This window comes from Cavia porcellus, unplaced genomic scaffold (genome assembly GCF_034190915.1).
Source record: "Cavia porcellus strain 051 isolate PalLab524CR breed Dunkin Hartley unplaced genomic scaffold, mCavPor4.1 scaffold_6, whole genome shotgun sequence".
NCBI classification, from domain to species: domain Eukaryota; kingdom Metazoa; phylum Chordata; class Mammalia; order Rodentia; family Caviidae; genus Cavia; species Cavia porcellus.
Window position 1 is genome coordinate 103438366 of NW_026947489.1, and position 16328 is coordinate 103454693.

Genomic DNA, 16328 nt, shown 5'->3' on the forward strand with positions numbered 1-16328 from the left:
TCCAAGGGGTTTGAGTGGTGCTACCCATGAGGTCCTGGCAGTTGCATGCTAATTCTACTCACAGCCTATGGCTTTCCTTGTCACATGGTGACATTCCTGACAGTTCCAACATTGTGGGTTACCCCCTGTACCTTCAACTTCATTCTCACTACTTCATTTACCCATTTCTCAGGGACATATTGCCAGTCTTCTCAGGCTTTCCTTTGAAATCTGGGTGGAAACTTCCATGACCCCACAGCTCTTGCATTCTGATTGTGTAAACAACCAGCATCATATGGACAATGCCTGCCGAGACCTGCGGCAGCACAAGTAATACTCAGGCCCTCTTGGATCATAGCTATAGTGACCTCCATATACCTGGATGCCACAGCTCAGTGAAACAAATTCTGGGGAACCAATACCCTGGATAACCCGTCTTGAGAAGCAGGCCCAGGCCAAATGAAAGGTTTATACATTTGGTTTATACATTCGGCCTATAATTGGTGGGTTCCTGCTGGTTTCTGAGATGGCTCCAAGACATCTTTCTTCTTGCCCTGTTAAAAGTATGTGGAAATCACAAAGTTATGTGGCTCTGAGTTTACGTGTGGTTCTTTTGGGGCCAAATGTTAAGTTTTCAAATTCTTCTCGGCTTTTTGCTTCCAGTTCTTATTATAATGACTAAAAGCAGCCTGCAGTATGTATGCCACACCCTCAGTGTTGGAGCTGCCTTGAAATTTCCTTTGACAGAACAGTTAGTTCATATCTTGAAACTCAGTGTCCCTCAAAATCTTAGGACATAGACACAATATTGACAGATTTTTTCCAGTAACATGTATAACTTCTAAACCAATTACCAGTAGAGTCCTTGTTCCCAGTTGAAACCTCATGAGCCTGGCCTTCCCTGTACTCATTTATACTATCATTCTGGTCATTAAAGCTCTGACCAGAGTCACTCATCAGGCTCTGCTTTCAGCATGCTAGGGGTTCTCTAGTCTACATCTCCAGCCTTTCCCTGGATACCTCCAGCTATCTCCAAAAACTCCTGAACCACATGGCCAAGTGTAGTCGTAACAACACTACTCAGGTACCAGTGTTCTGTATTAGTTAGCTTCTCATTGCTGTGACCAGAGTGCCCAGTACACACCACCTAAAGAAAGAAGGTTCTATTTGATTCAGTTTCGGAGGGTTCAATCTGTAGTTGGCTGGCAGGAACACAGTGGTAGAAGGGCATGACAGAGCAGGAGGATAGTACCTAGCCAGAAATCTCTTAGTCTAGTCGGGTTGCCAGTTAAGATTAACTGGAATGCTCTGTCCTCCATTGTGCACTCCCAATCAGTCTCCCTGAAGTACTGTTTCGTGAGGGTTCCCTTTCCCCTCATTAAACACTGGCTCTAGTTTGTTTGTCAGAACAACATCAGATTTACTATTTTGGCATTCAGGGATCAGATTGTCTCTAGTCTTTTCTTTCTGTCTCCTACTCCTCCCAGCAGCCTGTCATTCTCCTGGTTACATTTATACAATCAGATACACACACTTTCCCTCCCTACCTCTGTGACTGTTTATGCACCTGGAATGCCCTGTCTAACAAACTTCTGTCATTTTTCTGTCTCATCTTTCCAACAAGTTTGAAAAATACTCTCTTTTTTACTTAGCATTTCTATGTGAAATACATATTTGACATTTATATTGTTATATACAGAGGTTAGTGAATTTTAATGTGCTACTGTACTGACTTACTTGCAGTGCTGTAAGTACAGTAAGGAATGAAAAATATATTGACGTAGCCTTTACCCTTAAGACACTTAACAATCTGTAGCTGTACTTTGAAATATTTAGTTTTTGTATAATTACAAAAGTAATAACTGCTTCTAAAAGGAAAACTCTTAAAAATAATGGGAAAGCACAAAATATAAAAGAAATTGAAAATCACTCCAAGAAAGTTATTGATACTCTATGACAAAGACTCTCAAAGCACTATACAATTTTTTACATCATTTGATTGAAATAAACACTAATTTTGGAGACAGAAAGGAAATAGATGTTTTAAGCTGAAGTACTGAGATTAGAGTTTCCGAAACAAAGAAGGTAAGCCGAGGACCAATAAATAACCATGCGCAAAGGCACATGGCTCATAGGGGAACTCTGAATTGTGGCCAGATAAGGTTCAATGTCTCTTTTCCTCCCAGGAAGATAAAAGAGCTCCTTGGGGACAGAGACTTGTCTTCCTAACCCTTTTTGTGTCTCCCATCGGGCCAAATACTAAGCTGTTCATTTTTGAACCCATTATCAGTTTGAGCATTGTAAGGCCGAGATGGTCTATTCTTTAGACCACACAGTATCCTGTATTGTGATAAATTATATTATGTTTACATTCATTTACATAAATTCAGTGTGGTCAAAATAGACTTAGTTATTTTCAGAAAAACCTGAACATTTCCAGCTTCTGTCTGTATTTTGTTTTCTTTAACAATCACAGAACTTACCTTTTATCTAGTCTTTATGAAATTTATGCCTGTTAGTACTTCTTCCTTAATATATTTGCTCTCCCTGAACGATAATAATTTTAGTCTCATGTTAACTTTGCACGTAAGTCATATTATGCTTTATATTGTAGATGTTTAGTAATGTTTCTGAAGACAATGAAAATAAAGTAGAAAGCATGTGGACAGAGACTGTCATTGTTTCAGCTCGGTGGCTTTCGCATTGCAGGGTGAAGCAGCTGACTGATGAGGAGGAGTGTTGCATCTGCATGGATGGACGAGCTGACCTCATCCTGCCTTGTGCTCACAACTTTTGCCAGAAGTGTATTGATAAGTGGTAAGTTATCTGCTGCCTTCAGGGATGAGCCGAAGCCAAATGGGATAGTGCATATGAATAAATTTTGAAAAGTACAAAAATTGCTTTCTTTAGTACTTTGAATTTATGACATGCTATTTTTTTTAATCTTTGTACCTAAAGTTTAAAAGATGTGGAGAACATCAATTAAATTGGTTTTGATACTTTTCTTATAAGGAGATTTGTGCGTGATTTGAATCAAGGATTCAGATTTTTTCTTCTTCTCATTTTTCCATTTATTCTCTGTTTATAAGGAATAAATCCTTGAATATTAGATCGTGGGCCATTGTAGATATTAGCTAGTTAAACTCATTGTGTTACAAAATAAAAACTGAAGGATATACATAATTGACTTACAATAAACTACATATATCTGAGGTACAATTTTATGTACTTATTTACTCACCCATTTATTCACTTATTCATTTGTTTATTTAAGGTACTGAGAACTAAACTCTTAACTTCACGGTGAGGTACATCTTGGCCCTTTTTATTTTGAGACAGGATCTCCCTGAGTTGCTGTGAAGCTTGGGCAGGGGTTAAGCTTTCCACCCTTCTCCCTCCGCCTCCCAGAGTGTTTGAATTACAGGGTGAACTATCATACCAGGCTTGAAGTACATATGAAAGTCATCATAATCAAGATAATAATCAAATCCATTGCCCCCAGAGTTACCCTGTGCCCCATTATAAAGCCTCCTCCAGTGTTTCCCCCCAGTTCTCTGGCAGGTGCTGATTTACTTTCATTTGCTAAAAATAATTTTTATTTTCTAAAATTTTTCAGTTGAAATCATACAGTAAATACTGTTGGGAGAGGGAAATGTCTGGCTCTTCATTCCATATAATTGAGATTCATCCATGTTGTAGATATGGATAAGTTACAAAAGTTCCTGTACAGGCCACTGAACAAGCATATTTTGAGGACGATAAATACTAGAAGTAAAATGGCTAAGTCATGTAGGAGTTGTGTGCTTTAACATTTAAGTCATGCCTTTTAAACTACCACCAGCACTGCAGAAGACATATCTTTGCCTGTATTTGATGCAGTTAGTCTTCTTAATTTTTTAGCCATTCTAATCAGTAGTAGCTCATTGTGGATCTCTCTACTGACAGAAAAAGTTGAACAACTTTCTGTATGTTAATTTACTGTTTATCTTCTTTGAAGATAAAAAGCCTTACCTAAAAACCCTAAAAAGCCCTACCTAAAAACCCTAAAAAGCCCTACCTAAAAGCACATGAGGCTTTAAAGGGACATTGAGATACAGGCCATAACTGACTTCTTACACAGTATATTTTTCCATTTTTAGGTCTTTAATATATCTAAGTAATTTTTATAGTTTTCAGTGTTATATGTTTGTGACCAACTTGTCTCTATGTGTTTCATATTTTTTGTTATTTTCAAATAGGTTTTACTTCAGGTTTTAATCATTTATTACTGGTGTTTAAAAAGTAATAGATTTTTGTACATCAGTCGTGTATCCTACACTGTTATCTGTTAGTTGTTCAGTAGCTATTTAGAGACTCCATAGGATTTTCTTGAATGTTTGGAATTTTTTTTCCTGCTACAAATTTCTAGACTGACAGTATTTTTCTTCTAGTTCTGTAATTATGCTGCTCCACCTCTTCTTGCATACTTTTTTTTATCTTCCTAATATTCCATTGGAGATAATACGTCCTTTTTTTCCTCTGGTTGCTTTAACATTTTTCTATCTTTTCACTGGCTTTAAGTAGTTTGGTATGCTGGTACGCCTTAGAGTTGTTTTTTTATTTTGTTTTTGTTTTCTCATGTCTCTTGTGCTTGAATTAGATTGAGCTCCTTAGATTTGTAAACTTATCATATCATATCAATATTAGAAAATCTTCAGCCTTTATTTTCTCAAAAAATTTTACGGTTTTCTCTCCCTTCTACTTAAAGATTCTCTATGACTGTACATTAGACCACTGGACCTTGTATTTCATACTGAACAGTTGCTATGTCTTTCCAAATTTACTAATCTTTTTCTCTGTAATGTCTAACTTACCATTAGTTCCATTTGGTATAATTTTGTTTACCTTAGATATTTTTGTTTTCCTTTCTACAAGTTTAATTTTTAATATTTTCTATGTCCTATATAATATAATTGATCTTTCCTTTACTCTTGAATATATGAAATATAGTTATAATTTGAATATTCTTATCTGCTAATTGTTTTTTTTGTTTTGTTTTGTTTTTCTTTCCTGCTAATTCTGATATGTGTCTCAGTTCTGGAGTTGTTTTGATTGATTTTCTCTTTATTATTGTATTTTATTGTATTTTAAATTGTATTTTTCTGCTATTTCTTTATAACGCTTATAGTTTTTTAAGCTTTTAAAAAATTTTTTTAATTTTTATTTTTTGTGTGCATGCCAGGGAGCAAACTCACAACCTTGTGCTTGTGATCCAGGCGGCACTTAGGCCACTAAGCTAAATCCCTGGCCCCTATTTTTTTAATTTTAAAGAGAATAAAACAAAACACTGTAAAGCAAATCAGACCAGAACAATGCAAGAGATACAGGACTTACAAAAAAGACAACAGGAAATCAGCAATGGCTACACAGTGTCTCTTGTTTTCTTCAAAATAACTGTCCATATCATCACACACAATAAAATCAAACAAAACAAAACAGAGCAAAACGAATCAAACCAAAAGAATGAAAGCATTATAGGACTTCAAATCAAGATAATAGGAAATGAATAATGGCTGCCATAATGTCTCTTGTTTCCTTCAAAATAGCTGTCCATACCATCACACATAATAAAATCAAACAAAACAAAGCAGAATATAACCAATCAAAACAAAAGAATGAAAATATTACAGGACTTCAAAACAAGATAATAGGAAATCAACAATAGTTACCATAAGTCACTTGTTTTCTTCAAAATAGCTGTCCATACCATCAGACACAGTAAAATCTAACAAGATAAGCCTGAATAAAACCAAACCTAACAAAATTATGAAAACAATGCAAGATTTCAAAAAAAGATAAGTGTTTAACAGTGGTTACCACTTTCCCTTTTTAGGAATTTCCTCCCCTATCATACTCATAATATCTATTGTGCTTTTTGGATTCCACTAACTCATTCAGTTTTTTATGCTACAGAGATACTCAGTGTTCACCTATATGAGTCCAAACCATTTCACCCATGAGCATGATCTTCAGTTGCATCCTTTATCTACGGCAGCCTTGAGATTATCTTATTTTATAGCTAAGTAGCTTTCCATTGCGTGAAACTACCATACCATTCAGTGGTTGATGGGCAAGCTACCCCTACTTTTTTCTGGTTTTCTGTCACATGAAACATGGTTTTCTCTCATTTGACTTGCAGTCTGTGGCTTTGCTTTTGAGTTAAATGTGTTTCTTGTTATACAGTGTATTGATGGATCTTGTTTCTTGATTTACTTCCCTGATGTTTCTTTTTATTGGTGAATTGAGGCTGTCTACATAAATGATTACAATCAGTATGCTTTAGTTCATCTCTGCCATGTTATCCTGCTATTGGTCCTCCACTTTTCTTTGTTCAATTGCCTGTCCTTTCTGGCAATCCCTCTCTGCTGCTGTTCCTGGAACAATGATCATCTTTATCTCTCTCTAGAATATCCGTCAGCACTCTCTGTAGGGTTGGCTTGGTGGTCATTAATTCCTTCAGTTGTTCTTTATCATGGAGGTATCTTATTTTTCTATCAATTGTGAAAGATAGTTTTGCAGGATATATCAATCTGGGTTGGAAATTGTTTTCTTTCAGGATTTGAAACACTTCAAACTCTTCTTGACTTGATGGTTTGTGTTGAGAAGTCTGCTGAGATTATGATGATAGGTTTTCCTTTATAGGTGATCTGTTTCTTTTCTCTAATAGCTTTTAGTATTCTGTTCTTGTGCTGAATTTCTGGGATCTTGATTATTATATCAAGTATCAAATCTACATCTGGATGTAGATTTATTTGGTTTATGGCTAGTTGGAGTTCTCTGTGCCTCGCTTATCTGCATGCCAGATCCTTTTCTCATGTTTGGGAAGTTTTCTGCTATTACTTCTATAAATAGTCTTTTATGTCATTTGTGTTGATCCTTGCTTTTTCACTGATACCAGTCATTCTTAAATTATTTTTCTTTGCATCATCTTGCAGCCATTGAATTGTTCTTTCCTAGTTCCTTTTAAAAGATCTTTCCTTTCACAATCACTAGCCGTGATCCTGTCTTTCAAGGTCTCAGAGTCTATCTTTAGTCTCTTTCAATGGGTTTTGCCAGCTTTTGATCAACTTCTTAATTTCCTGGGTATCTTTGAATCTGTTTCATGCATTGTAATTTCTTCCTATATTTTTTCATTCAAGATTTCCATCATTTTCCTGTGCTTCTCTTTTTTTAAATCTATGTCTTCTTTAGATATGTTCAGCAATTCTTTCATTATATGTGATTTCTTCTTTTACCTATAACATTATTTCTGAACTGATTACTTCTAACAGTCTCATGAAATTGTTTCTTTACTTCAGTTGCTATCCTCACAAGAGATTTCCGGTGTGTGACTTCCATTTTCTTCCGTGTCTATACCTCCCAGACTTGTTCTGTGTGAGCCGGAGGTCTGAGAATGCCTTTTGCTCCTTTGTCTTGACATTCTCTTGGGCTCCTCACAAGCTGGTCATAGGGCCCCAGGCACTTCCTGTTTGGCTGCTCTTCTGCAGTGTAGGCAAATGGGCCAGGCACCTGGGTTTCTCTGAACTCCTTCCCAGGGAGGTAGCAGAGCATGGGGGAGGCTTCCCTGATGGCCAGTGGGTGTGTGGTGGTGGGACTGCTTCTTCTCTCAGCCTGTGTACTTACAACAGGACTCCCCTGGTGATGGTAGGCACTCAAGGGTGTGTTTGTCTGATTCTCCCAGGAGGCACTGGCTACCTGAAGGAAGCAAGGTCGCCAGTGTTGGCCTGTGCGTACACAGGTGTACCTAGCTGTTTCTCCCTAGGCATGCTGGTACCTAAGGGAGGCAAGCTTTCCAGTGGCAGTGGCGGGTGCACAGGGGCAGCTCTGGCTATGTCTACCTGCCTGTACTGGCTCTGTGCCGTAGTTTTTTTACTGGATGCCAGATACTGTGAATTTTCCCTTTTTTAGGTACTAGATATTTTTGCATTACTAAAAATGTTCTTGAGGTTTGTTCTGGAATATAGTTAGGTCATTTAGAAACAGTCTGATCTTTTCCCATTAAATGGAACCAGAGCAGTGTTTAATGCTAATTATGCCCTACTAATTATGCTTCACCAGGACTCTTTGGAGTATTCTACATAATCTTTAAGAATTATGAAGTGTTCTGGTCTGGCTGGTAAGAACAGGACGTAGCCCATGCCCTTTGTGAACTTCAGATGCTGTTCCCTCAAATCCTCAGCCTCGTGTTGTTTCCTGCACACACTGCTCTGTATGCTGCCAAAGACAGTGAAGGAGACTTTCTGTAGAGCTCTACAGCTCCCTTGCCGGTTTCTCTTCCCAGTACTCTGCCCTGTACACGGAGCTGCTTGACTTCCCCAGAATGTCAACTGTCTTTTCAATAAAAGCCTGCTAGGTTCTCTGTAAGTTTCCCCTCCCCCACCTCACTGCCCCAGGGACAATAACCTGGGCCAGTTTTAAGAGTTTACTTTCTTTGCTTCCCAGGAAGCTTGTCAGGAATCATTGTCCTTGTTACCTGATGTCTTATGCTTTATATGAAACACAAAATCACACCCACACGCCACACGCAGGCACCGTATGTCTGTACAACTAGCAAGTGGACCCAGGGCTTTTGCACTGAGCTGCATCCCTGCCTTTTTTTTTTTTTAAAAGATAGGCTGTTGCTAAATTGCTTACACTGGGCTTGAATTTGTGATCCTTCTGCCTCAGCCTCCCAGAATGCCAGGATTACAGGCTTACACCACACCCAAATCACTACTTTTTACATTTTGTCTTTTGTTTTTGTTCTTTAAAGGGGAAGATAAATCTCGTCTCTCTTGGCCAGAAGCAAAAGTTGACTATTTTTAAATTGTCATGTTTTCTTCACAGACAAACATACATAAGTATCTTGTAAAATATCTCTGAGGAACCAGAAATAAGCCTGAATAATATATGCCAGCTTTGGCTTTCACTTTTAGCTTTTGGAATAAATTTCTAAAGTTTTGCACAAAAGCCAAAGAGCAGTTGATATAATTTGATTATTTTGATCCCAGGTTTCCCTGAGAGATAAAGAGAAAAATATTTTTCCTTGCATAATGTATTTCTGGCTTCAGTGTTATTTTGAAATTTCCAAAATACTTAACAAGGAAAAAATTCCTTTGGAAAACATGACTTTAATTTAAATGGTCATCTGTATATATTCTTTCCCTACCAGGAAATTATCTGCATATAAACTTCTTATTTTAAACCTTGAGTGCTCCATTTTTAGGGTTGCTTTAAGAAGCCTTCATGGTACTGCTTACCCAGAGGACTTTAAGCATAGTTGCATTGTTGAGAGCCGTGCACCTAGATAGCACTGACGAAAATGACAGGAGCGGCCTTTCCTGCTGCCTCATTGCTTTGCGACTGTCAAGAAATTATTCGTAGCATAATGTCTTCCATTTATTTATTTATGGTACCAGGAATCAAACTCAGGACCGTGCGCTTATCGACAGGCGCTGTGCCACTGAGCTGTATCCCAAGCCCCAGTGTCTTCCATTTACATAACAAAGGAATTTTACACTTTGCACTGTGACCTTATCTCCTATTTGTGAGAGGCAGTTTTCTCTCAGGAAAAGGAATTTTTATTATAAAGAAAAATTTCAACTGTTTGGACACAAGAATATGAATTAATGGCATTGCTTGTAGCAGCAAAAGACAGAAACAAACTAAATATCCTTTTATGGGAGGTTAGTTAAATGAATCATGATATATCTTTATAGTTTATGTTTTTAAAAGCATACACGGCTATAACCTGTGCTGATACAAATGGCCTATGAGATATATGCACATATACACTGGAGGAAGAGAATTTAGGATAGGAATTATTTTTCACTGTATACTTTCATACTGATTATTAAAATCCATGTACATATGTTACTTTTCAATAAAACTTATTTTTAAGAAAGAGTCAGTTTATAATAAACTTTTCTTGTTTTGATTTGCCTAATAGGAGTGACCGACACAGAAACTGCCCTATCTGTCGCCTGCAGATGACTGGAGCAAATGAATCTTGGGTAGTGTCGGACGCACCCACAGAGGACGACATGGCTAACTACATTCTTAACATGGCTGATGAGGCAGGCCAGCCCCACAGGCCATGACCTTGTGGGGAAGAGCTTCTTTTGTTATTGTGAGCTGCAAACAGGATGTGATCATAGAGGAAGAGCAGAGGTATCTTGTGGCACAGATACAGAAAAACTAATTTTTCCCATCTTATTTTTGTTATTCTGATAATGTGTCCCATTTTTAAAATAAACTTTCCGTGTCTTCCATTCACAGTAAACTAAAATTTGCTACTGTTTTAGACTGTATTTTATGTGTTCTAATGTATATTAGAACTAATTGCTCTTGACTCCTTTGCTAGCAAATAACAGCAATATTTCCAGAAGTTTTGGACAAACTACAGATTTTGAGAGCAGGTGTATTCTGGAATCTGTTTAGTTACATCTTAAAAACTGGAGTTTTGAAAAGCTGCAACTATCTGAGAGAAAAATTTTAATGGCTAAAAACATAGACTATGTGAAAGTGCATGTTACTACTTTAGTCTTTCTGCTGGAATCGAAGGAGTATGTATACGCCCTCTTGTGGTTAGCTAATGCTCCTTTAATAATTTTTACTTGAAGTGATCTGATCCACAATTTCCTAACTATGTGACTTCAGCAGTGTGTGTTTTTCAACTACATAGTTTTTACTTTGTCTTTTTTCTTTGTCTTTGTCTTTTTACTTTGTCTTTTTATAGTGAAGACTATAAAGTTGGAACTTTGCCTTATAAATGAATTTCTGCGGGAGAGTCCTCTTGATTGTTCTGGAAATACCTTTCCAAAGCTGAAAAACTGTTTCAAGCAACTTTTGATAATGTTCGTACATCCTAGAGTTTCAGAAGGAAATTTTTCATCACAGTACATACCTTTACACTTACAGATTATGATGAATAATTTTATATTGATTTATGGTGCTTTTATTTTAACTCAAAGGCATCTTTGTGAGGTTTCAAAGTTCTCAAATTTCTTTTCAAATTTCTTAGGTAAAGAAAGGAACTTAGGGTAAGGCTTCTTTGCCATATACATGTAAAATACCTCTTCAAGCCAGCAAATAATTTGGTATCTTATTGTTTCACTCTGTTTCCTTGGAAAGTCTAAAGAAATATAGTAAATGGAATTATGATCTTCAGTAGCACCTCAACCAATTTGTAGATTTTGTGAAGTAAAAATTTTAACATTAAAATTTCAGCATAGAATAAAGCTAGGGCCTGAAGTCTCCTTTAAAACAATTATTTTAACATTCCATGTAAATTTTCTGACCTATTCTTGGTATCTTGCAAATACTACTATTTTTCTAAGTAGCAAAGTATACCAAATTGCTGCTTATTGATGGCGTAAGTTTTGGATGTTAAGATTTTAGTAAGTATGCAAATAAAATCCATTTCAAGAAAAAATGTCTAAAACAACTTTTTTTTTTTTGCCCCCACAACTGAATGTTGATATTCATGCTGAGGGCTGCTAAGTACCAAAAAGTAAAATACTCACTCTTGTTGGTTTATACAAGCAGAGTTCTGTGGACTCTTACTAACCTGGTAGTATGCCTGATGGTTATATAATCTTGAGAAAATCTTTTCCTCATTTGTAACTTCCTCTTTTAGAAACATATTTTCTCTATGGTTTTTGAACTGTTGCAGCAGTAAAATCATCTTTTCTCCCAAGTAAAATCTTAGCACCCTAGCCAGGCGTGGTGGCACATGCCTGTATTCCCAGCACTCAGGAGGCTGAGGCGAGAGGACCACTGTGAGTTCAAGGGCAGCATGAACTACATGGCAAGAGCCTGTCTCGAAAAAAAAAAAAAAGAATTCTTTTTTTTTTGGGTCTTTTTCCTTTTTACCGATACCAGGGATCGAACTCACGACTGCCTGCTTGCAAGGCAGGCGCTTATGCCGCTGAGCTAAATCCCCAGCCCCCCAAAAAAAGAATTCTTAAAACTTACACGTGTGCAGGCATACATCATATTCCATAAGTCATGTTAATACTAATTCCCTTAAATACTCCATTAAATAAATATTAAGTCAACCAGTGAAAATATATAATGCACTGCTGGTATATGGTATATTAGAATTTGATGAGTAATAATTTTGACAGTTTAAAAAATTTGAGGTGGAGGGGTCAAAAGTTTCAGTTCAAGTCAAATTTGCATATTTCTGAATCTCCATTGATTTTTAATATTCTACAGAAAGAATTGTGGGATAAGAGATCCTCTGGGATGTTCTCCAGCTCTAAATATTAAAGTTGTATTTTGGATTAGACTTGCTGTGTTTAATTCAGATTGCCTAATTTCCAAATGTCTCTGAAAGTGAACAATGTTGGTTTACAAGTTTTTGAGCTTTCCAGGTATAGCTAATGACTTGTCCCAGAATCCTTTCCCCTTGGAGAAATTACGGGGTTGAGCCCAATGAGCCCAGTGACTTGATATTGGCACCTTTGTTTCTTACAATATGCACTCCAAGACACTAACTGATGTACTGTGAAATACAAATGTTTTATACTAGCCTTATCAAAGAAATGGACATGGTTCTCTGCTCATGCCGTTAAAACTGGGTGGTAATTCCTTAAATATGAATGATTGGTAGGTTCTACTGTAATACTTAATATAAATGTTGTAAATTTGTTTAATAGATAAAATGTACATGTTTTTCCTACTCTGTACAGTTTTGTCTTTTTTAAATATGAAGTACTTAAATGCACTTACTATGATAGGAAATATGTGTGCCTTCTGGGACTTGTGAAATAGTCTAAGAAATGTGTCCTATAAGTTATACAGTGTTCTCTCTCCTAACTCAGTAACAAAGGGTTTACTAATTATGCTAGAACTTTAGTTTGAGAAGATGAGTTTGTGTACTGAATTTAGAGGTTGACAACAGTATCTGTTTTATTAAGAAACTGATAAATTGTGCAATAAATAATCTTGAGCAAGAAGTATTTGCTGACTTAAAATATTTCTTATGTAATTTCATTTTCATATATACTAAATATTTATATTCCTTAGAGGACTATTTTATATTGTGCTTTGGAGGGTTGTGAAATTTGTGTGCTATGTATTGAGACTAATTTTAAATTGAACTTGATTTCCTTTACCTAATATGTATCTAATGAGAATACTTGGAAAGATCTTTTGGCTCAGTGATTTTAACATTAGGAAGTTGAATTCATTAAAAGGCAGTCTGGAGAATTTGCATTTTTAACTGCTGTGTCTTTGACCTTTCTTGTCTACCAGAAATAAGATAACTACTTGGAGACTGGGGAGATCAGTTGATCACCCACATTTATGATGGGCAACATAATAATACAAATAGTTGACATATAGTTTCATTTATTTTCATTTTTTAAATTTTGGTCCAGTAAAAATAACTGATAAACTATCCTACCTTGTGGTGGTTTGGTGTTTACCTTGTAAAATCATTTTCAGGATATAAGTGTATTTAAAAAGCATCAGAATCATACTGAGAGAAGGGAAGACTTCTAAAAGGAAGAGGTAGCTTATAATTACATTTACTGATGTATATCATGATTATACAGTACTATGGAGAAACTATGATACCAAAGACAAATACCTCAGGTAGATTTGGATAATTCTGTAAGATATGTGTAGTCTGTCATCCTCTACTCTTTGAGACTGAGGGTACAAAACTCCCAATAAACTGTATGTGACTTGTGTTCCTTTTGTGTAGGAGTTCCTTACTCTTTATAATGGTCACAGTTCAGGAATAATCACCAACATATCAGTTTCACTTGTTTTTACAAACCCAAAGAAAGATGATATTGTAAAGAAGCCAGAAGTATGTACTTTCAACTCTGCTTTATTCCAGGAAAACAATAAAGGCCAGAACAGATCTCAGTAAATATCAACCAGAAGCTGAGACTTGTGTTCACCAGGCAGAGTAATGACAGTGACCATTTGTACAATTTGAAGTAACACATAAAGCAAACCGAAGCCCTTTGAACAGGTATGGGTTAGCACTGCTTTAGAAACCCAAGCACGGTTACCACTGCCTTTGATGCCACAGGTGACACAAAGGAGAGCAGGGGTTCACCCCAAAGACCAGTTAGTTAAGTGCAATGATGAAATAAAAATACAAAGTGCTCAAGAAAAAATCTGTCTGGAAAGCTTGTGAGAAGGTAAAATCAACACATACGGACTGAACAGGCTATAATAAAACCCCAGGAAGAAGAAATGAAGATGATGGCTTTGCTGACGGGCTAGTAGCAGGCTGGAAGTAGAGAAAAAGGGAGCAGAGGTTACCTTCTGGGTCTAGTGAGCTTCACTAGTGAATGTCATCCATGTCTCAGTAAAAAAATAAGTTACTGATAACTTTTCATTATGTCCAGTCTTTAAAAAACAAACGTTTCCTTTAAATATTAACTTGAAATAGTTTTAAATTGAGTCACAGTTCTGACGCTTTAATAATTTAAAAAATACTTGATCTAGAAAAAATAATGAAAAACTATACAGTACTTGCTATGTTAGGGCAAATGTATTCAAGTGGAGGAATTTCAAAAATAATCCCTAAGGACTGGCCTTCACAAATTCATAATTAGCTATAAGATAACATATATTTGCCAAGTAAAAAAGGTTACATTGTTCATACACTAAATTGACCACTGGGTGGGCAGGCGTAGTCATAGGACAGGACAATCAAAAATGAAGGAAGCCTATTCCAGACAAAAACTGGCTTCCACTAACTTTATAATGATTCAAAAAGACTCCCTAGAATGAGTTTGCCCACAAATACTTAGAACAACCCTTGAGCAGCTTGTTGAGTAATCGGTGTACATATCCTTAAAAGGTTGCCCAAGGAGAAATTCATTCATTCCATATGCATTTGAGCACCTACTGTGCACTAGGCACTGGGAACAGACTGAAGAGTACACTGATAAAGCTGAACTGCAAATTGATTTTTAAAAATGCCTTCAACCTGGCCCTTGGGACCACTGTATCATCTGCAGAAGTCTCCATCTTAGGTACAGGAGAAATTTTGCCTTTAACAAAATTGTGCTAGGTTTTAAAAAGTTAACATCTCTGAGACCTACTGGACCTAGTTGTAGTCTTAATAGCAGTGAGACCTTGAATAAATTTCACTTTACTAGCCTACCTTTGCATGCGTAAATGGTGATTGGGCTACAAACACAGGCTGTTTATAGCCAAAAGGAACAGAGATCACCTGGTCCTGTGTTTTCAGAGTCCTTGTTTCAAGTCAAAATACTTAGCAGGCCCAATGTAAAACTGATGGAAGCAGAGTCACTTTGACAGCCACCAAAACCTCAGTTTCTTCCCCAACCCTGGAGTGGTACACGAGGGGGTTCACAGTATATTTGAAAACCAGTGCCTGTCCAAACCCTCACATTCAAGACAAGGAGACCAGCACAAAGTAGGGGTGACTATGATCATGAGGACAAAGGGCTTCCTACTAGAACCAAGGAGGGCTAAACAGGTTAAGAAATTCGTAGACAACAAATTGTCAAGAACGGAGTCTTCTATTTTCTCACAAAATAGCCCCTTTATGAAAGGGAGCTTTGAAGGTGATTCTATTTAAGGCATCCAGCCAGCCGGAGGCTGAAATGAACAGTTACCAGTTTGCCTGCAGTGCTATAGAAAGGAGTGTGGCAGAAAATCGTAACACCTCATGGTTTTTGGCATTTGACCACGGAAAAATCCTGGTCCCAACAATTTAGGCACTGGCAGTTAGAAAAGAAATACGTGGAAAATTAGGAACAAGTAGACAAGTGCCAGCTCCCAGATCACCAAGGAGAAGTCACCCAATCCTTTACTCAGAAATACTAACACAAGTGAGCGTGTTCAGTCTTTAAAGTGAACAGTGCGACCAAAATCACAAGTCTGAAAACCTTTCAAAGGTTTCTCTTCATAGAGGAAGCCCTTTGTTTCGTATCTTGACCACTGGCCTGAAAATAAACCAAAACGTTCAGATGGAAGTTGATTGCTGGACCTAGTTGTGCAGGGTTGTGATCTCTTCCGATTTCAAGGCATCAGACAGGAAGCTGAGCTCATTGCATAGAGTCTCATGTCGGAATGCCATCCGGATCTGCGCAACATTCGTCCTCCGAATATCATTTCCCTCAGGTCCTTCTTTATAGTAGTTCTTTCCCAGAAACTTCTGCTTTTCCTGTGGACCAAGAGAAATACCAGTGAAACTACACTTGCAAACCACTTTCTCCATCCCCATCAGCCACAGCACCCATAACAATGCAACATAATTTGTTTCTCCTCAGATTCTTACTCCTTGAAGTTTTCTAGGTAACATATATGAATTTCATACAAAAATCTAAAAT

The 16328-nt window shown here is 37.0% G+C and overlaps 2 protein-coding genes across 7 annotated transcripts in view; one reads left to right on the forward strand and one right to left on the reverse strand.

The window, feature by feature from the left end:
• The window catches only part of Rnf141 (ring finger protein 141), a 29230-nt gene extending 15828 nt beyond the window's left edge, over positions 1–13402 (forward strand). For both annotated transcript variants that reach the window (XM_003465695.5, XM_063251914.1), the window contains 2 exons: positions 2689–2796; positions 9947–13402. In XM_003465695.5, coding sequence (XP_003465743.1) covers positions 2689–2796; positions 9947–10097 — 259 coding nt within the window. In that variant the 3' untranslated portion in view covers positions 10098–13402. The remainder of the gene's footprint in view (positions 1–2688; positions 2797–9946) is intronic.
• Positions 13403–13824: 422 nt separating this feature from the next.
• Ampd3 (adenosine monophosphate deaminase 3) overlaps positions 13825–16328 on the reverse strand; it is a 42964-nt gene continuing 40460 nt past the window's right edge. For 4 of the 5 annotated variants that reach the window (XM_013148067.3, XM_063251912.1, XM_063251911.1 and 1 more), the window contains exon 15: positions 13825–16162. In XM_013148067.3, the coding sequence (XP_013003521.1) occupies positions 15986–16162 (177 nt within the window). In that variant the 3' untranslated portion in view covers positions 13825–15985. The remainder of the gene's footprint in view (positions 16163–16328) is intronic. The other variant, XM_063251913.1, reaches the window with a different exon arrangement.